Genomic DNA, 24,016 nt, shown 5'->3' with positions numbered 1-24,016 from the left:
AGTTTTGAGCTGAGAATGAAATAGAGGTTTGTGTTGATGATGGACTCAGGTACAAGCGCTGCCCTATCTAGCAAGAGTGCATAAGAGCAGGAAGTAGTGGGACCAGGATTTTAATTGATCACTGTTGCAGCTGGAAGGCTACACGTCAATTTTCATGCCCTTCTTACCGTCTGAGGCTCCAACTACAAAATTAGTGAGAGAACCCAACCCTAATAGCCTCTATTTGGTGGATAGGGGGAAAATTCCAGGAGCCAGAATAGCACAATAGAAATAGATTGGAGAGGGAAACAAGACATAAGAAGCTTTTAATGATAAAGAACAAACTGAGGGTTAATGGACAGAGTTGGGTGGGGGATGGGCACATGGGTGATGGGTATTTAGGAGGGCACTTTGTGATGAGCACTGAGAGTTATATGTAAGTGGCGAATCACTAAATTCTACTTCTGAAACCAATACTACACCATAGGTTAACTAACTTGAATTGAAGTAAAAACTTGGAAGAAAAAAAAAAGATTGGAATTAGCTAGACTTATTTTTCTGATTCCAGTTTAACACTTATCAACTGTATTACCTTGGAATAAGGACCTTTACATTTGAAATTTTTTGTTTCCTCATCTGCAAATAAAGGGTAATATCATATACTTCAAATTTGTTGTGAAAAGTTAATACAGTTAAAATGTATAATATAGTAATCTAATGATAAGTGCTAAAAATTATTAATAATTATTATAAGGAGGCATAGCCAAGTATTATTGCTTTTAATAATATTAAATAAATAGGGGTGCCTGGGTGGCTCAGTTGATTAAGCATCTGACTTCAGGTCAGGCCATGATCTCAGGGTCCTGGGATCCAGCCCTGCATTGGGCTCCCTGCTCAGCAGGGAGTCTGCCTCTCCTTCTCCCTTTCCCCCTCCCCCCTTGTGCTTGCTCTCTGTCTCTCAAATAAATAAATAAAATCTTAAAAAATAATAAATTAAATAAATAAATAAATGTATGTTTACTGAGCTCTTCCTAAATACCATATCCTCCATTAAAACCATTATATGGATTAATTTATATAATCCTAACTACAACCACATAAAGTACATAATATAATTATCCACACTTTACAGATGAGGAAAGTGGAAGCTCAATGATGGTAAATAACATGCCAAAGATCAAAGGACTATTAATTAAGTAGTAGAATCTGGATTCAAACCTGGGTAGTCTGACTTCCATTCCCAGATTTCCCCCATTCTTAACTACTGTGAGCCACAATCTCTTTTATAATCTGCAGCAGTAGTGGGGTGTTATAGAATGAGCAAAAGTTTTTTATACCATAAAGACTTTAGCTTAAGTGCTTGGTCTAATATTTTTAAGCAATGATTTGGGGGAGATCACTTAATGTCTCTTAGTTATCTCAGCTCTGAAACAGGGATTTAAACAAATATATATATTCAACAGATATAGATATAGATATATATCTGAATGTACTTGCCTCTGTGGCTAAAACACAGTTGATATCCAATGAATGAAAGTTGAATAAATGAGTCTCCATTATATGAGTTTAAAATCTCTTGTATCAGTGGTTGTGAATATGATGTACTGATACAAGTACAGGTCTTTTACTTCTGCAGCCTAAAAAATAAGAGGGTCAGCAGTGAGAACAAAATAGGAAAAATCAGGTCAAGGGGCTAGAACCAGGATTTCTATATATTCAGACTGTCTCTCATCCTGACATACCTATATAGAAGGAAATGAACTGAACCCAAGACATGGCAAGCTAAACAAAATGAAACAAAAAACTTCATTTCCTCTTTCTTTGAACTATTGTATTTTTTAATGTTAAAATAAAAGTATCAATAGACAGGATTTATAGAAAATTATAATCAATTTTCTGGGGAAATGAAGCCATTTCTAAGTCTCACCTAGAGAAAGCCAAAGGGCCAAAAAGAATGCATCACTAGTATGGCTACACATACTTCTCAGCACAAACCTCAATGTGCATTTTTAAAACCCAAAGGGAATGCAAAGCTCAATTTTGTTTTCATGGGAGACTAACTGCTGGCTGAAGATGTGGCATTTAAGGCATACACCATGGAAATGAGATTGTCTGAATCATGGCTTCTTCAGGCCTACTCAGTCTGCCCCTGACTGACAGGTCCAATTTCATTTATATAAAGAAGAAATGAGGAAATTCAACATAGGACTAACTGGGAGATTTAGAGAAGTGTTAAGGAATGGCATTTCCAACACATAACAGACAGCATTTTGTAAGTATGGGTGATTTAAAAATATACACACCAGTACACACATTCACACACACACACACACAGGGGGGAGAGAGAGAGAGAGCGAGAGAGAGTGTTTAGGCTTTTTTCTCCCCAATTTTTATGGAGTGTACCTATAGAATAACAAGAATTTGGATGTAAAGAACAGTCGGTGAAAGTGTTCAAAAAAAAGTTCAATTCAATAAATATTTACTGCAGGCCTACCATGAACCCAATGCACGAATAAAACAAGCACTTTGCCTTAAGTCAATACCATGTGATGAGTTTGGAGTAAAATAGGGTCATGTAGTTCAAGGAAGAGTGTAAAGCTGAGGAGGTTAAACTGGTATATAATTTTGAAGTTCAAGTAGGAGTTCTCCAATGGAACCACACTGAAACAGGGCAGAAGAGAAAGCTTTATTTCAAGAAAGCATGCCCACACCCAAATGACAGGGTTTATGTTTTCCCAAGAGGGTATAAACATTTAAGTTCATCAGGAATAAGGGCCATGCACTTGAAAGGCAGTGCATTTGAATGGGAAAAGCACCGGACATTAGTTGTCTGTCCAAGTCATTTAACCTCTCTGAACCTCGATTAAGAGTTGAAACTTGGAATCTCTAAGTTCCCTTTAAAGTCTAACATTTAATTGTTGTGTTAGATCTCAGAACCACCAGGTTAAAAGTCCTATCCCTCCTTCTCAAAGTTGGAGAGGGAGAAAGACTGCTAATCACATTGATTATAAAAACCCCTTCAAAATATCTTGGTCAAGGACCAGATTAGCCTCTAGATCACCATTGTCCAAGAAGAATATAATGAGCACCAAAATATCAGCCATATACCTATTTTTAAATTTTCTAGTAACCATATTGAATAAAGTAAAAAGAAACAGATAAAATTAACTTTGATACTATATTTTATTTAACCTGATATAACCAAAATATTATAAACATGTAATCAAGAAAAAAATATTAATGAGATACTTTACTTTTTCCCCATACTGAGCCTTCAAAATCTAATATTGATTTTACACTTATAATGCATCTCAGTTCAGACTTGCCACATTTCAAATGCTTAATAGCCACATGTGACTAGCCAGCCACTCTACCGGACAGCACAGCTCTAGAGTGTTTCTTCAGAAACTGTTAGGCAGCTCTAGCGACACCTGTATTCCTCTACCACTTGAGGGTTTAGGCTTGAAATTAATTGTTATAGTTGAATTTGATGTCAATTCTTAAGGCTTTGATTCCAAAGGTGTTTTCCCTGGGAGTAGTAACATCACTCTTACTTACACCTCAGCAGAAGGGAAGACTGGGAATTAACTTTCCCATTATGGGGCAGGAGGGGTGAGAGGAAGACATCACTAGAGAAGGAAGGAGTCTACCATTGACTCAGTTCCCTTGCAGATAAGACACTTTGAAAAGCTTGTAAATATTAGCACATATAAGTCATACAATAAAATCTATGCCTATATAAGAGACATGGGTAGGGAAAAAATTCAAACCAAAGCTGTAATATTTAAGAGGTGGTGTTACCTGGATGTTATACGCAATGAATTATGGATCACTACATCAAAAACTAATGATGTACTGTATGGTGATTAACATAACACGAAAAAAAAAGAGGTGGTATTGAGCTAACCCTGATTGGTCACACAAAATTCTAGAGTATCACAGCCCAGATAGTCTAGAACCTGAAATTCCTCTTCTGATCTTTAAAAACCCTGCATCTAGGCACCTCTTCACAAGCTTGGGTTAAATCTTTCCTAAATAGTACTTGAAGTTTCCTCTCTCAGTTGCTTCTCCTCTTGGCTATCCAACAAAACCCTCTATCATTCCCTCATAAGATTACTGAATCAAAACTGATTTTAACATTTTCCCCTTCATCTCTAAACTGAGGGGTCATGTTTCCACTCCTTCTAATTACTAAAGATTTTGCATGAACTCTCAAGAAGAAAAGTCAGCGGTTCTGGAAGGCAATATGGTATATTTGAGAAGGACTGGCTCTATCATCTTCTTGCAATGTGACCTTGGGCATATGAATGTGCCCTCTAGGTTTTAGTTTTAATGTCTATTAAGTGAGGGCAGTAATACCTGACAGGGCTGCCAAAAGGATTAAAATAAATACAGATTATGAAATTCCTAGCACATAGTAAGCACTCATTGAGTAAATTCTTCCTTTCCTTTTGTGATACACTGGCCATCGATGGTCCTGTTATGTATTACTGCTCTTCTGACTCATCTCCAATAGTTGGTCTCTTCCCCAGGAGTAGAATCTATTTGAATAAGGCTCAGTAAGAATTACACATGGAAACAGAACCTCAGGCCTTTTTTCCCCTCAGCCTACTCAATGGAACTGCGGTGAGGAAGATAAGACATTTTATGTGCTCTTTTTCTCTGGAGGATATATTATCCCTTAACTTAAGATTGTGTCAAAAATACTCTGCCCAGGATGCTCCTGAGGGATTTTTGTGGCACTGACTGTCCCTCCCACCCAGCCAAAGCCCTACATTCTGCCTCTAGCCATTTCTGTCTTACAACTCTGCAAACTGTGGTGCACACCAGGGAACTTGGCTTTGTTTAGCCCTGAAGGAGGGGATAATGAGGGAAGAGGTGAGAATCACCTAGTGCTGTGAAAATCAATGTTATTGACTGCTGGACTAAAGAAAAGGGAAAACAGCCTTGTTGATTGTGGTGGACTGGAAGGCAGGGAAGGAATGGGAGGTGGGCAGCAGAGTCTACATAATAGGAATGGGCAGACAGCCTTGACTAATTCTCATACAGATAAACAGTTCTGTCTCACCAATCCACCCACCCCCGGCCTCTACTGCTCCCATCATTTTGCAAAACTATCCTCTAACTTGTTTATCTGAACTAAAACAGTGTTTTAGACCTAAAAGGGAAAGTGAGCGGTTTTCACTATGCTGGTGAAGTCTCAAATTTTCTTTAATGTATTTTGAATTTTTCTTATTTATTAGTTACATTAATTGAATTTTTTGAACTAATCAACTGCTTTTCTAAAAATTTTATTATAGAATTTTCTTTGGACAATGTTTTTTTCATTTCAATTTAAATTCAATAACTCTTTATCTACTAAACACAGACATAGATATCCTTTCTTAATAATGGCTCTGTTCCTTGTAAGAATACAGTGTTTAGTACATAAGGGAGATTCAATTAATGTTCGCTTAAAAAAAAAAGTTAACTGAAGAAGATACAGAATTCCTTTCTAGAAGAGAAACATGAGTGAAGATGAGTAAACATCTCCAATATTAGGGGTATATACATGTTACACTGGTAATACAAAGTGCTACACTAGTAATACAAAGTCTAATAAGTATTACACTAACAATACAAAGTTATACAAAATACTGGAGGAATAGGAAACAGTTAATGTCTACCTGGGAGAAGATATTAATTGGGAGGGCCTTGATTGAGTGGACAATTACTATGTAGGGGAGAGAAAAGGTGAATACTTTTCAAATCAAAAGTAACAGACTGAGCAAAACCAATTAGAAGGAAAAACAATGACAAATGCTTTTACGGTGTTTTAGAAATTACAAAGTTTTTCATATACATTATTCTGTTCATGCCTTGTAACAGCCCTAAAGTGTGCAGTGTGTGTGTTTTAAGTCATCTTTTGTGTTCAGAAAAGATTATTTGGAGCTCTGAAGAGAAATAAGTCAATCAGAGAAAGACATGTATCATATGATCTCACTGATAGGATTCTTAATCTCAGGAAACAAACTGAGAGTTGCTGGAGTGGACGGGGGGGGGGGGTGGGTGGGAAGGATGGGGTGGCTGGGTGATAGACATTAGGGAGGGTGTGTGCTACGGTGAGCACTGTGAATTGTGTAAGACTGATGAATTACAGACCTGTACCTCTGGAACAAATAATACATTATATGTTTAAAAAAAAGAAGAAGAAGATAGTAGGAAGGAAAAAATGAAGGGGGTGGAAATCGAAGGGGGAGATGAACCATGAGAGACTATGGACTCTGAGAAACAAACTTGAGGGTTCTAGAGGGGAGGGGGGGTGGGGGGATGGGTTAGTCTGGTGATGGGTATTAAAGAGGGCATGTATTGAATGGAGCACTGGGTATGATACGCAAACAATGAATCATGGAACACTACATCAAAAACTAATGATGTAATGTATGGTGATTAATATAACATAATAAAATAAAATTTAAAAAAAGATTATTTGGAGCTCTGTTGGTTTGTAAAATTAATATTTAATTTTAAAATTATAAATTAAAAAGTTTAGATTTTTACTTAAGTTCAATTTATAATTTACTCTTCTATTTACAAATCTAGCAAGATTTCTACAATCACTGTTAAGGAAGTTTTTATGACTTAATGAAATTCCCCTTATATATTTTAACCTGCATTTATAAATTTAACATATTAAATTCCCTTTTAAAGTTTTCCTTAAACTGTAGTTTATCTGAATAACAAACAAACCATCCCAAGTATTTAAATAATTATTTTATATCTGAAAATTATACCAAAATATGAGTTTAAGTACTCTTATATGTTCTGCTACAGTGCAAATGTTAAGATTCTTTCTATTTCTCATCTTAAAATCTCAAGTTAAAATTAATTCTTTGACATTCTAAAATATTTAATTTGTTAAATATTTTAATCTAGCAAATTCTCTTTAAAAATACAAATACATATACTACCAAATATGTATAATTATTACATAATAAAATATTAATAAAAGGTTTAATTTCCTTCATTATTCTATAATTAATCAAAATCTTTTCAGGATTAGAGATATCTGCCCACTAAGGAAACAATTATGCAAATTTTGTGGTTGGTTTCCCAAGAAATTTTGAGAGTTTTTTATGTAGCTGACTGAGGTTGTAGTTCATATCGAGATCTCGGCTGGGAGATATATAACTGCAAATATTGAGGGTGATTTTTCTCACCTTCTAAACTATAGACAAAATATTGTTTACAGTCACTATCTCATGAACTCCAAAACTGTAGAAAGGAATTTTTTCCTAGCCCATGTCCACTGGATTCAAAATATATTGTAAGGGAATTGTCAGTTATACAAGTTCATAAAACTAACCAAGTTTAAAGCTAACCCTCTTCACTGCTTCCATTGGCATTTCATTGGCTTTCTTGAAATATTCAGCATGTTCTGAATGGATCCTGCATTCTGCATATAGGATTTATCTGTCTAAAGCCACGCTCATGCTTTTAGGTTGATGATATCATTATCATTTCAATTAGAACATCTAGAAATTAAACATCAGAAAAACTGATTTACTCACCCAGAAGTATTACAGACTATTTTGTAAGTAGAGATGATAAATTTCAAACCTAGGTTTTCTACCATTCATTTTTTCTACAACCCTGCTATGGCATGAGCAGTGGATGGGTACATGGTTGGACTGGATTCTGGCTGTATATGTTACACGTAAGTGGAGTCTAGCAGAGGTAATGATGGAAAGGTGGTTGAGGCCATACCATAAGGATGGAAGAATTTTTATGGCAGTGGGAAACACAGAAAGCTCTTGAACAGAGAAATAGCCACTTCTTATCTGTGTTTTAGAAAAATAAGTTTGGTTACACCATGGGGAGGATAAATTTGAAGAGGAAACAGAGAGAGAATAGGGAAGCTAGTCAGGATGTGCCTACATTGAGAGGTAATGAGTGCCTCCACTGAGAAAGAGAGAGGTAGAAAGAGACAAGAGGTAGGAGATATCACTCAGAGACAGACTCTACAGGATTGGTGGACTGATTAGATTTTTATGGGGGCTGGAGAGTTAAAAATGATTTCTATGTTTCTGCTCTAAATGCCTAGGAGAATAGTGATAATACGAAGTTGTCTGGTTGTCTTCTGTTTAAAATAATCACACAAACACACAGCTCAAAGCAATTATTTGGTGGGGTAAATGTAGAGACAGTGTTAGGGGACTAGCTAAAGGGACATATTTGCATTAAGTATACATAGTTTCCCTGTTTGAAGTAAAACGGCAATGACTCTTTTGAAACTCAGACTCATCGTATATTTTTTTCCAAACTGCATCTCATTTCAAAGCTATTCCAAGGTTATACTTGAAAGCTTTCTATCCTCCGTTGAAAAGTAATGGTCTGAAAAAAACAATGCTTTCTGTTCCCGCCTACCTTTATTTATTTACTTTTCAAAAAAGTTCCCCTGGTATGCAGCCATTAAAAAAGATGCTTATGAAGAATTATTAACGATGTGAGAATGTTCTTATGATATGGTATTAAATGAAAACACAGGGTATAAATAATACAGCTTGATCCTACATATATTATACACAGAACACATATACATTCATATATTCATATACATATACATACACACATATATTTTTAAAAATGAAAAGAACACAGAGACTTTATATATGAGTGGCAAGACTGTGAGCAAGTATAAATTTTTCTCCTTCTTTGGACTTTACACATTTTCTATAATGAGCATATATTGCTTTTATAATCATGAAAACAGTTGAGATACAGTTCATACTGACCCATTCAAAACTGATTTCTATGTTTACTTTTCCTATAGAGTTTGAAAGAGTAAAGATTATAAATTAATTGCCTAGACATCCAACATAAATGCAAAGGGCTCCTTTAGTTACTCCAGTGAGATTCAGGGATCTGCTCCAGAAACCTACCCAAATCCCTCCTTTGCAGCCTCACTGCATACCCCATGGTCTTACTTTCCTCTTCAAATCTGGGTTAGCCTGGTGATGGGTATTGAGGAGGGCACGTTCTGCATGGAGCACTGGGTGTTATGAACAAACAATGAATCATGGAACACTGCACCAAAAACTAATGATGTAATATATGGTGATTAACATAACAATAAAAAATTAAAAAAAAAAAAAATCTAGGTACAACCTTCAAAAAACAAACAAATAAATCTATGTATACTTTTTTAAAGAATATGTAAGTACACCCATTAGAAAATAATAAATAAATAAATAATAAATGAAACATGACTCAAAATTTGTCTCCTATTCATTTAATTTTCATTTTGAAGAAAGACATTCCCTCGGCTTCTTTCAATTAAATTCTGCCTATTTTAAAGATGTCAAAGTCCTTTATAAGTCTAAACAAAAAGAAAAAATCTACTTTACATTTGGGAAATATTTAAGACCAGACCTTCCCAGGGTCAAATGTCTCTTTGTTTTATTGTTCGTCTTTCCATTTTCAATTCTCAAGAGCTAGGTTCTCCTAGCAATACCAATTCGTCCTGGAGAGTGTTATTACCTTATTTACTGGACTAATAACAAGAGCAGAGTTGAGCAAATTGGCCTCTTTCAAAGGGTGCTCATACCTCAATTGGTTATGACTGTCTCTCTAGTGTAAGCACCCCTAGAATCATGGGAGGGTATAGGTTACTAGGCCCATGGGAATTCTTCTGGTCACTGCCTAATCGAAGAAACTATGACACACCCAAATCAGGGGGAACTGGGATCTGATCAGAAGCTAAGTCAACAAGCCAGAGAATAACTAACAGAGTCATGGAAATTAAAAATATGCAAAGCTGCCCCTTGGTGAAAAGAATCAGAAGTCAGAGTACTAAGCACCAGAGCAAAGATCAAGAGTAAGAGAGGTTTTCTTCCAGGTACCGCCCTATCCTGAGCATTGGTTCCTATGTCTGGCATTTATTGTCGTGCCAGTTACTTGCTGTGAGGCCCTGGACAACTAAACCTCTATAACTCAGTCCCTTCACCTGCAAAATGTGTTTAATAAAAAAACCTCTTCAAGTTGTTGTGAAGATTAAATGAGTGAAGTACTTTGAACAGTGCCTGCCATCACATCACTAATACTCCATAAACATTAGCTATTGCTATTAGGCATACTGAGGTACGTTGGTGGACAGGCTAAACCTCAAAGGCCAGGGCCAGAGCCAGGGCCAGGGAAGTAAGTGCCGAACCATGAATTCTCAAATGACTACACTAATCAGTAAATGGATCAGGCTATATGGACACCTAGCCTGTGTTCAGTGCACAGCTTTCACACATTTCCCTCTTGGGTGTTTGCTGACTATTGTAATTCATCATCTCGTAGATGCATAATCCTAATTGAGGTTGTATGTTCCTTAAAGCAGGGAACATGTTATAATGTTTTTCAAATCGTGAGTTATAGCCCATTCTGTACCCATTCAAACTCATTAAAAAGGGTAAATGAAGAAAACAGTTTTAAATGGGTCAGTATGAAATGTAATTCCCCAACCATTTTTCTGATTAAAATACATCTAGAAAATCCTGAGCAAAATTATAAAAAAGAAATAGAATTTAAAAAGGTAATGAATAGGACAGAAAATGCCAGAATGCATAGCTTTTGGGAAAGTTAAGTATTACTTTGTGAAACTTATACATACTGAGTTGCAATTTTTAATTTATATTTCTACTATGGGTTGCAGCCCAAAAGTTTGAAATACTTGGGATATATATGTTACTTACATAAATATTAACACATAACAATTTCTCAACAAACTTGTTGACTCACCGCTGTAATTCCAAACATAAGCCATAAGACAGTGTTTTCCAAACTTGTCTTATGATAAGAATTACCTAGCATAATTTCCAGATTCCCAGGCTGCTTCCCCAGAGATTCTGATGTTGGAGAAATACTGTCATAAAAGGGGCGATAATTTGCAGGAAAATTTGTCAAAAGCAAAATCAATTCTCCTTGTTGTGTACATATTCTTATTTGGTGGTACCATGCCTAATCCAAAGACGCACTCTGTAAAATATGTCCAACTTTTTAAGTGACTAACATTCATTCAATCACTCATTTAGCAAACATTTATTGATCATTTGCCACTTGCAAAGCAATGGGGATATAAATGCATATGAGACATTGTTCCTGCCCTCAAGGAGCTTTGAGTAGATTCATTTCAGAACTAAGCAGGCTCCCTGAAGATCAGAAGATCTGAAGCCAAAAATAAAATGAAGTCTTGAATGTACATGTATGACATAAATCTTGGGTGACTACCCTTCAAAATGTTCAGAGGATTAAAAAGTGGTAAAACTGCAACGACAACCATATAGTAAAGCATTCTTCTCCAATTAATACTGGTTAAGTATAGAAGAGCTGAGAACCAGTACCCCAGAGCTGAGGAGATCTCAGTAACAGGGCAGGAAAAACAAAGCTAAATATCCCAAAATAAAATTGTATACAGAACTAGATAACTTGTCTCCAGTCTCAACTGGTATAACCTGATCCAAGCTATTAACATTTCTTACCTGGATTACTGCAGGAACTTCTGACTAGTTTCTCTGCTCTGGCCCTTGCCCTCTTAGTGAATGACCTTGTGAAAACATTGGTCAAATCCTCTCCTAAAATCCCTGCTGGCTTCCAATCTCACTGAGAGAAGAAGCCTAACCTACAAAGTCCTATATGAGCTGCTCACTCTTGCTCCTTCTCTTGCCAGCCACACTGGTTTCTTAGACATTCCTTCAAATGCTGGGCCAGCTCCCACCTCAGGGCCTTTGCATTTTCTGCTACCATTTTCTATATGGCTAATCCCTTCACATCCTTTAGGTCTTTACTCAAAATTCACCATCCTAGTGAGAGTCTCACTAACCACTTTAAAATTGTAACCTCAACCCCATTCCACATTCATATTTCTGATAGTCTTTCCATGTTTTCTTTTTTTCTTTTTAGCATTTTATTTTTATTTTAAGATTTAAGATTTTTACTTAGTTATTTTTAGAAAGAGACAGAGTGTGCTTGCACGAGTCGGGGGAGGGGTAGAGGGAGAGGGAGAGAGAAATTTAAGCAGACTCCATGCTGAGTGTTGAGCAAGATGTGGGTTCGATCTCATGACCCATGAGATCATGACCTGAGCTAAAAACAAGAGTTGGACGCTTAACTGACTGAGCCACCCAGGCACTATGCATTTTACTTCACTGTCTTTTTTACTGCCCATCTACCTTACTAGCATTTAAATTCTATGACGATAAGGATTATTGTCTGATTATTGTCTGTTTTATTCCACCCTGTATTTTTAGCAACTAGGTCAGTGCCCAACACATAATAGATGCTCATTAAATAATTGGTGACTGAATGAATATAGAATCGGAACAAAGCCTCATGCTCTGACTCTAAACATATTTACAAGAAAGAAGCTAAGAAAAGGAATGGTAAGGTCATACTACGTAAAACATGCAATTTTATCATTTAGTTAATTCCTTACCTTATTTAAAAAAATTTGAGGTGTCCGTGATACAGTACTTATAGTTCATATATCTATATTGCCTATTTAGGAAGGTTTTCAAAAGGTTTACAGTAGAACAGACCTGAAGCTAGCTTCACAGGCACTTCACAGGCACTGCTTGGGTGACAGCAGGCAAATTATTTTTGTTCCCTAAACTTCAGGTCTCTCATCTATAAAATAATGATGAGGATGATTCTTACATCATAGGTTACTGGAAAGCATTTTGAAAGAAGATTTGCAATGTTATTGTTGTAGTCCAGGGCTTATACTAAGAGCTTAACAAATTGTAGCTATCATTGCTATTGTTTGCTGTGCTGTTTTATTCTTTATCAATTAATTCCTTGTATTATTTTTTAAAGTTTTGTATTAAAGAGCCTCATTAGAAATTATAAATCCAATACACTGAGTAGGCCTAGATATTATAAACCCAATATACTGAGAAGGTGCACACCATTTGGAGGCCATAATATAAGGGCCCAGTGAGGGACTAATATATTATTGGCCTCCTAAAAGAGAGAATTATTCAACTGAAACCTGAGAGGACCACTCCTAATTTGGATGAGCCATAGGTGTTACACAAACTGTCCACACATTCTGATTCATGACTCCAGGCCCTGCCTACAACAAAATAATGTGTTTATTAAAAGCATCAATATGTGGGCTGTATCATGAAATCTAGCTAAGAATAAGCATCAGTAGCATAAGGAGGTAGAGTTTCTGCAAGTTTCCCTTTCAATCAGTCTATCCATCCCATTTTTTTAAATTCCTAACATACAAACTACAAGGGGGAAAAAAATGAACAAAATAGTATATAGCTCCTGTCCTCAAAATGCTTAAAATCTAGTTACAGTGAGGGCAATACCCAAACATAATAAAAATTATCTAGCAAGGTAAGATAAAAAGGGCAAAGTGATGGCATAAGGCAACATAAGATTTATTGCCATGAATGATGTAAAAATTGCACTCATCAAATCAAAGGAGGGATAAAGTAAGGGAGTTATGTGGCTGCAACGGCTTCTTGTAAGATAGACACCCTGTTCTACTTCTTAAAGGAAGAATAGAATTTAAACAAGTATGACCATACAGAGAAGGGATTCCCATTGCAGGAAACAATTTCAGCAAATGCTCAGAGGCAGAAAAGGGTGCGGTGTTTAGAAAAGAATGACTTCATTGAATAAACCTGCTGGAAATAAGCATGATGAATGTCTGAATTTATAGCAGTTAGGCATCCAATAAATTGTTTTAGTTTGAGTTACTGATTCCCTCCAACCTATAGGACCTGGCTGTGCAGATCTGTAAGAGTGACTGAATGCAAGTTGTTTGTGATTGCCAAATCCAGTATTTAATCCCAAAAGCCTATATGACTTTAAAGTCTATGGTTTTGTTTTTTTTCCCTTCTCTCAAAATTACTTAAAAAGGGTTAAGATAAATAAATCTGAGGAAAAGCTGAGGAATAAAGAGAAATCTGGTACTCAGTTAATGCAATCATCTAACAAATATTTATTCAGCACATACTATGTGCTTGGCATTGTTCTTGATGCTGATGATACAGAGATTTGAACAAAACAAACTGGTTTCTGTGGAGTTTACAAGCTAATATATGCATGTGTGGTAGTGATGGTGATAGTGGTGGGAGAGGGATATTATATCTGAATATGTTTCTCATTAATTATAAATTTCTTTTAACTGGGCTGAATTCCTAGAATTTCTTAACACGATTTTTACTGAAAGCAAGTCTGAAGTCTTACCCCTATTCAGTGGCCTCAACTTTATCAGTTAGGAGTTAAATTGATTGAGTACTTATTATATTCTAAGATTTTTCTTATGGTGTTTACATGCCTTAGCTCACATAATTATTATTATTATATTATTATTGTTATTGAACTTCAGGTAGATCACAAATTTTTTGTGCAGAAAATGTTTCTATGCAATCTGTGGGAAAGATAGACCCAAATGTAGTTCTTTTGAAATCCCAAAAACCTATGCTTTAAAATCATTTGGCTATACTCTTTTTCTGAAAAGTTCTTATATTTACTATTAAGGAATTTCAGAAATAAAAGAATTCTTGAATCTATGAGGTAGGTGGCAGGGTATACTAGAATGAGAAGGAAAGCAACAAACTAGGCAAAGAGATCTGAGCCCTACATTAGGTCTGCTTCTGACACACTGTGAAACAGAGGAACTGGCCATTCCTTTTCTCTATCTTAATTTTCCTATCTGTGAAATGGGTCTAATATTTGCCATTCATATTTCAGAGATTGTGGGTTTGTGAGTGTATATGTATGTTTATAGCAGCAGGATAAAAGGAGGACATAATGAGATGAGGAACATAGTTATTTAGAAAAGCAAAAAGTATCATCTGGATGTAAGTTATTATCAATATCATTACTTTCAAAAATAGAGCCGTTTCTAAGGACAAGATGATATGGACATCTGGTACAACAAACTTCTTATACACTTTCCTATGGAAGAGGTACTTTTTGTACAACATAAGCAATTTGAAATGATGTTATTATGCATCTTTATAATGATCACATTGCCCCTTTTTGCTTGAGCTGTCTCAGATTAAGTTGTTCTAATCACATTCTTTAAAAAAATTAAAAGATAAATCCAAGCCCATATGATATGAATGTTTATCAAACTCAAACTTAGAGATAACAACAACAAAAAAACCCCACAGAATATAAATAATACCCTTTGTTTAGAAGTTTTCATTTCTTTTCCTTCTTCAGAAAGCTCTTTTTCCAGAAATAGGTGGCAAAATAACACAATTTCTAAAGAGTTAGATTGTGAGGATCACTCAGTCATTTCTCACAGCACTGGCTTTAGCTCCCATTTATTTGTTTTGCCATATTAATTCACTGTTCAGCCTTGCAAGACCCCATGCTCCATCCACCACAAACTATTCGTAGCTTTCCAAAGTGCTCTGCTTCTTAGTACCATGTTTTTGTCATTCCGTCTACCTGGCATGCCTTCCTCGCTCTAGGTTACTTGGCAAAACTCCATTAGCTGTCAAGATTCAACTCAGAGGTGACTTCATAGTGAAACCTTTCTTGACCAGCCCATGTAAAATTGGCCAGTGTTCTGTTTTGTTTTGTCTCTACAATGCCCTGCATAGACTTCCATTACTAGTCTTGTAATATTTCAAACCACTTGCTTGTTTATATGTCTGTGGCCTTTCCAAGATTGGAAACTTCTTGAAAGCAAGGACTGTTTTCTAGTGATCTTAGTTTCCCAGACTCTAGCATGGCACATAAATCACAGTTGTCCTTCAAAACTTTTTGATAGATGAATGAATAAATGGTGACCCGTAAGCCATACTCTGAGAGTTGTAAATTGTGTGTGTGTGTGTGTATAGTGTGTGTACTATATATACATATATAGTGCATACACACTAGATATAGAGACACACATATAGAGCGTATACATACAGCACAGCATTAATGCCTGTGTTACATAAAAACACATATAAAATATAATAAAATATTCCACTCTCAAAAAATTCTTTTGACTGTATTATATTATAAATGTCCAATTAACAAAACAATCATTGCAGAACAAAAGATTGTGATGTTTGAGGTTAATTCTGTGCAGAAAAAAAATAAATAAGAGATATTTCTATTTTTTGAATCTTAACCACCTTAAAGTTTTGGGTCACTGTAACACCAATCACATTCAATCATGGAAACATAAGAAGCTATACACTATGAAAAAGACTTTACCAGAACCAAACAAGTAAGTAATTCTAGGCCCAATAGAAATAAAATCAAATACTTTAAAATGTAATAAGACATAAAACAAAAATTAAAAATAAAATTATCAGATAAGACTTCAGTATGCCAACTTGATGGAATATCAGACCACTAGTGAAATGTAAATTCTTTTACAAAACTTGTTATCTCAGAAGGAAAAGATAACCCTAAAAGAAAATGATGCAAGAAAGTGCAAGAACTAATTATTGAAAGGACTTAAGCATATGTAAAATTGAAGTTAAACAACTTAAAGCAAGATTGTATGTGTTGTATGTGGCAATGTGCATGTTCTGAGCTGCTATTGAGTCTTTTGTATCTCAGTACAGACTAGCCAAAGTACTAAGAATTTATTATCCAAAAGTCATCTGAATTAAGATACTGTTGGTAAAAGTCTTTTCATTCCCTTGCTTATGAGTTTAGGTGAGAAAAAATTACAGCTCAACCCATAAAGACCACACTGATAGTAGTCAAGAGTTTAAAAAAAATGGATTTCCCAAAACCCATATCAAAGGAACTTTGGACTCAGGTTTTCCTGCACTTCTGAAATATGACAATGGACTATCAAAAACAATTGTTATCTCTTAATCAAAAATATGTATGAATATTTCTCTGAAAAAAAATACAACACTTTTCTCCTTCAAAAAAAATGAGGAGGGAAAACATTTACAATTCATTGAGCTTACAGAACAATGCATGCCATACCCCATAATAGGAATAGGAGTTGGTGATGGAGAAATCCAAGCTGACATTGGGGCACACTCTAGGTTTTTAAATATCTCTTTTCATCTCATTTACTATATCCATCAAACATATGGGGAAAAATTGATTGCTGAAGTTAATCTTAAAAGTAGTAAAAAGTAAATTCTGTAGGACTCTGCAAAATGACCCAGAGAATGCTGCCAGGCTGTAGTTGTAAAAGAATTGGTCATCAAAATATAAATACTACCTGTTTGAAATTCAAATAGAAAACAAAAAGGCTTACAAAAGAGTGAGCAGCAGGAAGCTCTTTAATAAAACTTGTAAACACAGAAAACAAAACTTTAGTGCCCAGACACATGAAAATACTCCCCCAGTAAAATAAAAGGGGGAAACACTTTACATTGACTTTTTTTTTTTAAGATTCCTATTTTAGGTATTAAGTCTTAACTGCCTTTATTTTTTTTTTTTTTTCCTGAAAGGCAATCACTTTCCTTTTGGACTCCCTTCAATAAGATACACAAGTTCAAAAAGCTAAAAGAGGATGTAATTCACTTGAATTATGCAACTGGTATTCCACAGCTGGCCTGCCTGTCTGGCTCCGTGCTGAATGAACAGTGTCAGAAAACCTCTCCAACAATAACGCCCTCCTTCCCGACAAGGGGTAAATCTCCCAAACTTAGGCTCAACTTTGGAGGCTCATTAGCTACAGCAAGTGAATGTCAGCGGGGTGACAACACTGGGCCAGCGGCGCCCACGCAGCCTAAGCAACCAGCCCACCCAGAGCTGAGGATTTGTACAATCAATATCACCAACTTCCAATGATGATAATTTGTTTATATGAACAGGATGGTCAGCTATCCCACAGATCACATTCTAATGCCATTATAGCCACTACATTTAATCCCCAACTCTTAATCAATTAAGCTGCAGGAGCACAGGCAGCTCGCAGCACTTTTTAAAAGAAAGACTTTAAATCTTAATCTAAAGCATGCTGTATAGTTTTTACCTTCTCTGATTTCTTGGTTCTGGCCTACCTAAATAATTGTCATCTTTTCCTCCCCCAATTCCACCCCCCAAGTGTGAGCGTGCACCTGAATTACAAATAGTTAAACCTGAAGGTCACTTCACAGCAGCGTTCCAACATGCTCCCCCAGCGAGGCTGTTCCGGCAACAATAAAACAAAGCCCTTGCAACCACCTGTAATATTCTGCCTGCTCAGCCAGCAATCGGAAAAGTCCTGAAGCTACACAAGGTAGACATTTTCTGCAGCTGGTTTAACATGTATATTGTGCCCAGTTGCCGGCTCGCCTCCTCTTACCTTCACGTTAGTCCGGAGTGCACAGTAACATGCAAAGAACATTGCAGTAAATAAGGAGCATATGGACCGGTATTCAGCTTCTCAGCACAGCGCAAGCCCCACACACACGATCCTGGGCATGTGCTACTAAGGAGCATCCGTTCCCTCTGTCAGTTTGAAAATGCATTGATCTCTGTTTTCTCTGACTACAAAACGACATGTCTTGAAGGCACTGAGTGAGAGCTCAAAATCTCTTCATTGGCTATATATAGCATTGTGCCCAGTAATTTCAATTAGCTGAGAATTCAGCATCTGAAAGTTAAGACTTCAGTTGCTTTCCTTCTAGCATTTTAAATCACAGCGTTTAAAAAAAAAAAAAAAAACGGGAGGGGGGAATGAGCTCACTCAGGAAGGAGGGGGGGGAAAGGTGAAGAATGAAATTTAACCAATGAGTTACTTATATTTCTGGAGAGCCCTGGTATTATCCTATTAGATACTTTACAATGGGACTATACCCGGCAGACTCTAAATGAAGAGGAAACCCCTTTCCCTTTGGAGGTTTAATATGGGCTCTGCACTAGATTCCAGGCTATTCTGATGCAGCACCCTGTTTGGCAAATACTACAAATCACTGCAAACACATCTCATTCTGCTTTTTCGTGTGGAATAGGACCAAGACCAAAAGGATCACTGTCTCCTCAAGTCCCCTAAAATGTAAGCTGTGTTCCCCTAGGGTGATCTGTGGTTACATGCCTGAGAAATACCGCCTTCTCTTACTTCCCTGTCCTATAATATCTGTTACATCTTCCAGGGATATCTAAAGTTGCTAGGCTTGCTAACAAAACACTGCATCTATTTTTTCTTTCCAAAACTAAGCTTTATTGGTAAATTACAATCAATAATAGAGGATGGGATTGAAATGAAGATAGAAGATTCCAGGGGATAATATAACCGTAGATTCAGTAGCTACTGCTGCTGAATATAACAAATTCAGCTGGCTCTGTAAGGGAAAGAGCAAGAGAGAAAAATAAAAGCTTCTGCCCCCATGAATCCATAAGGGGAAAAAAAAAAAAACTTAATTCAAAAACATCGTCAGATCTTACTGTCTGTTGTCATTCCAGTCAGTCACCGGATGCTGCAAATTAACTCAATTTTTACTGAGCCAAAAGGACAAAGTCCAATTTAAGGTTCTAAACTCTTATTTCCAGCCTTAGAAAGCCCTAATTCTCAGCTAGAATTCTGAAGCTATCTGGCGAAATGGAAGCAGAAATGAACAGTTCTCACTGCAGCAAAAATAGTGGGAGGAAAAAGAGTGGTTCTGTCTTTGCCACGACGTTCCCCCATCAGCTTACAGCAACAGGGAAGATCAGCATAACTCACTAGAAAAAGCTGCAGTGACTTTTAGGATTTTTCTTTAATATGTTTTGCATGAGGCCCCTCCCCTCTGGACCCTGCAGTGGTGCTGAGGCACTGTCAGAGCCACTGGGCATTTCTCCTGGGCAATGAGGTGAGGCAGCTTCAGGAGGAGCAAGGTATTTATGGGAGAGAAATTAAAGGAAGAAGAAAATCAGGATTTTCTATTTCTCTCTTAATGACAAGCATTCAGAAAGTGTCGTCAGTTCTGACTAAATAGCTATTTTGGGCTGTCATTGTTTGTGCCTTTTTTTAGGAAGGGAAAAAGGCAATCTTGTCTTAAGCTGGAGATTCTCTAGCATCGTAAGAGAAGGCAGCTCCTTAATTTGATTCCTAGTTCCGTCTGTCATATGAGTCTAGGTAATTACAAATTGTAAGCACTTGCAACACAACCAGTGACTTCCAGGACATTCAAACATCAACATGGAGGCCCAACACTCGTCATTCCACAACTTTTATCATGGCTTTAAGTGCAAAACCAAACATTTCAGTTCATAACACTTTCCTCTCCTGAGGTCATGGCAGGTCACGTTTCCTGCAGCACTTCTGGATAAACAGACCCAAACATAGCAACTCAATGCTACGGAAAACATATAATTTAAAATGCATTTCTCCATGGGGGAGGGGTTCAGAAGATTCTTAAAAACATTTTTTCAACTTGTCAATAAGTAATGTTAGTTTTCTTTTTTTTAATAGGAATTGTGGGGGAAAATCAAATTTATAGCTTTCTACAAAAAAAAATTATTATTTTAATAGACCCCAGGGTATTTGGATGGCCCAGGAGAGACAGAAAAGAGCTGGGAAATGTTACAAATCTCAGAACAGTTCATAGGGAAGGATTAAGCAAAAATGAAGTTACAGGTAAAAAAAGCACAGGAAGGTTTCCCTGCTGAGGCAATCAGGGAGGGCTTCTGACAGGACTTCAGATACAGGGCTAACGTATGTACATTCTAAAGAAAGGCTCTTACATTTGCATATCTGCTTAAAACTCCCACCTATGCTTACCCATCCCACAGTATCCCAGTACGGACTGGACCTGGGCCATACCTGTAGATTTGCTGCTTAAATTTCCTAACTGTAGTAGGATAGCTGACTTATTATTCTCATTTTACAGATAAAGGAAAAGCACTAACTACAATGACAACGTCCCACTAAAAATTATTTCCTATTTTTAGGCAGAGCATTCAACAGGGCAATGTACCTGCTGAAAGAATAACATTTGCTATTGTAGGAGGAAACAATAACTGGCTATTATTTATGAGACAGCATAGTAAATTTAGGTTCCAATCCTCATGAACCAGGAGTCCTGGAAAATTCCTTCCATATCAGATCCTTTTACCATTTATAAAACAGAGATGTCTAAAATGGGGATCATACTTAATTCATAGTGTCATTGAGAAGATTCAAGATGAATCCCATCATCATAATAGTGTGGATGGATCAAAAATTTAAGTATAAAAATTGAAATCATAAACATATTAGAAGAAAACAGATTTGGTTTTGGTTTTATATAATTGCAGAGTGGAGAAACCTGAAGACATAGAAGAAAAATAAACAACTGTGAATATATAAAAATATAAAATTTATGCTTAACTAAATTACATACAATGAAAAATGACAAAATGGGAAAACAATACAACATATTCAATGGAATATTTCCTTAAAATACAAAGCATTTTCATAAGTCATTAAGAAAAAATATGAATCTGAATTAAAAAAATAGGTAAACATAAAGTGGTAATTCACAAAAAGACCACAAAACACATTTAAAAAGCTTCACCTCCTTCATTTTAGGGAAAAGCATAAAAATTAGAAAAGATTTTTAAAATTGGTATGTCAAGAACTAATGGTGAAAATTTTGTGAAAGGTATCAAATCTATCAAATATTTTATTTATTTTAAAGATTTTATTTATTTATTTGACAGAGAGAGACGCGAGAGCAGGAACACAAGCAGGGGGAGTGGGGGAGGGAGAAGCAGGCTTCCCGCAGAGCAGGGAGCCCGATGCAGGGCTCCATCCAGGACCCTGGGATCATGACCTGAGCCGAAGGCAGACGCTTAAGGACTGAGCCACTCAGGCGCCCCTCTATCAAATATTTTAAAAGGCACATTCTCTTTGATGTATTGATTCAACTTCAATTCCCAGGAATTAATCCCAGATAGATGTAGATATATAGAGATAGACACACACACACACAGACACACACTTATATACAGATATATTATAAATATCCATTAATGCAAGACTTATTTGTAAAATTACAGTTTATACCACAGAATACTATACAATGATTAGAAAAATATAAGGTACATATACATATTCTTATATCAAAAGATGTTCAAGTTACAATGTTAAATATAAAAAGTAAGGTTGCTAAAGAGTTTGTATAGTATGAGCCTATATTTGTATGTATATTTATATATAATTGTGGTGTGGGTGTGTGCGTGCACATATGCGTGCGCGCGCCTGTGCTTGCGCCCGCATGTGCATAAAATTTTGACAGTGTTGATCATTGGGAATTGGGGCTAGGCTTAGAAAGGGAAATCAGACATTACCTTTCGTTTTTCCTTTTATATCTTCTATATACTACAGTGGCCTCACCCACAATGAACTATTTATCCAATATCCTCTCTCAGTAAATGAGAGAAATAAAGACACAGGAAGGGACCCATGAGGGGTTCTGCCTATTATTGCAAAAATGAGCACAGGTTAGAGAGAATCATGACACAGGGATAGAAATGTACTGATTCCTAAATGGTGTTAGCTCCTGAGTACCTCCTGTAGTGTGGACATCTCCCTAGAATGCATGTAATTCTAGTGTGTAATATATTGTTCTTAAAGCATGGCCTTTAAAAGAAGCCAACTACTTTGTTTCTTAATTTAAAAAGCGCTATCAAGTAAACTTGATTTTAGCCAATTTTTACCTTAAGCACTGAATTTAGAACCTGACATCTACATATAGTTTGTATTTCTCTCTCTCTCTCTCTCTCTTTTTTTTTTAACAATGAACATTGCTGTAGACTGAATGTTTGTGTTCTCCCAAAATCCCCATGTTGAAAATTAATCCCCAATGTAGTGGTATTTGGAGGTGAGGCCTTTGGAAGATAGTTTGGTCCTCATGAATGGGATTAGTGTCCTTATAAAAGAAGCCCCAGGCAGCTCCCTTGCCCCTTCCACCATATAAGGACACAATGAAAAGGCAGACATCTATGAACCAGGAAGCAGACTCTCACCAGACGCCAAATCTGTGGGCACCCTGATCTTGAACTTACAGCCTCCAGAACTATGAGAAATAAATTTCTATTGTTTACAAGCCACTCAATTTATAGTATTTTGTTATAGCAGCCCAAATGGACTAAGACAAGCATATAACACTTTTTGGCTACAACCTAGTTTTTCTAAATTTTTTTAATATTAAAGCAATTTGCAATTATAACTTGCTAATAATAATGACAGCAACAATGTCTGTTAATATGGACAAATAATTCATATACCTGGACAAAATTCTCCTTAATTATAAAATAAGGAGGTTGTACTATCTAGTTCTTTCGTAAAGGCAGAGTAACTTTGGTAGGTTTGCTTGCTTTTGGTTTTATTTAATTAGGACAGATAAGATATGTTTAAATGTTCAGGATCCACTAGGTTGTATTCCAGACCATTTAAATCTGAATATCTGGAGATGGAACCAAGGCATCAGGATTTTATAAAGCTCCTCAGGTGATTGTAATGTGCAGGTAGGATTGAGAATTACTTAAAGCAGAGTCAGCTGCTGATTCTGTAAAGGATCAGATAGTGAATATTTTATACTTGCAAGACTTACAGTCATTGTTACAACTACTAATTCTATTACAACTACAACTTTGATGTTGTAGTGAGAACAGCCATAGACATTATATAATGTGTTCCAATAAAACTTTATTAGTAAACATTAAAATCTGAATTTCATATAATGTTCACATGTCAGGAAATATTGTTCTTCTTTTGATATTTTTCAAACATTTAAAAATGTAAAAACATTCTTTAGCTTGTAGTTTGCCCATCCCTACTCTAGAGTCGAGCAGTGGTTCTCAAAGTGTGATCCTTCATTAGCAGCATCAGCATAAGCTGAGAAGGGCTGTGAATTGTGTAAGACTGTTGAATCACAGGCCTGTACCTCTGAAACAAATAATACATTATATGTTAAAAAGAAAAAAAAGAAGATAGTAGGAAGGGAGAAATGAAAGGGGGGAAATTGGAGGGGGAGACGAACGATGAGACACTACGGACTCTGAGAAACAAACTGAGGGTTCTAGAGGGGAGGGGGTGGGGGATGGGTTAGCCTGGTGATGGGTATTAAGAAGGGCACATTCGGCATGGAGCACTGGGTGTTATATGCAAACAATGAATCATGGAACACTA

At 36.3% G+C, this 24,016-nt stretch overlaps 1 protein-coding gene across 13 annotated transcripts in view; it reads right to left on the bottom strand.

Moving 5' to 3' along the window:
- DLG2 (discs large MAGUK scaffold protein 2) overlaps positions 1 to 24,016 on the bottom strand; it is a 2,208,086-nt gene that overhangs the window by 1,427,794 nt on the left and 756,276 nt on the right. Inside the window, exon 1 of one of the 13 annotated variants that reach the window (XM_027578643.2) lies at positions 18,227 to 18,559. The exons of 11 other annotated variants lie outside the window; for them this stretch is intronic. In XM_027578643.2, the coding sequence (XP_027434444.1) occupies positions 18,227 to 18,268 (42 nt within the window). In that variant the 5' untranslated portion in view covers positions 18,269 to 18,559. Of the gene's footprint in view, positions 1 to 18,226; positions 18,560 to 24,016 lie in introns of those variants that run through there. One more of the 13 variants, XM_027578644.2, reaches the window with a different exon arrangement.

This window comes from Zalophus californianus, chromosome 11 (genome assembly GCF_009762305.2).
Source record: "Zalophus californianus isolate mZalCal1 chromosome 11, mZalCal1.pri.v2, whole genome shotgun sequence".
Taxonomy (NCBI): Eukaryota; Metazoa; Chordata; class Mammalia; order Carnivora; family Otariidae; genus Zalophus; species Zalophus californianus.
The sequence above is the reverse complement of the archived record's forward strand: the minus strand, read 5'-3'. Positions and strand labels throughout refer to the sequence as shown.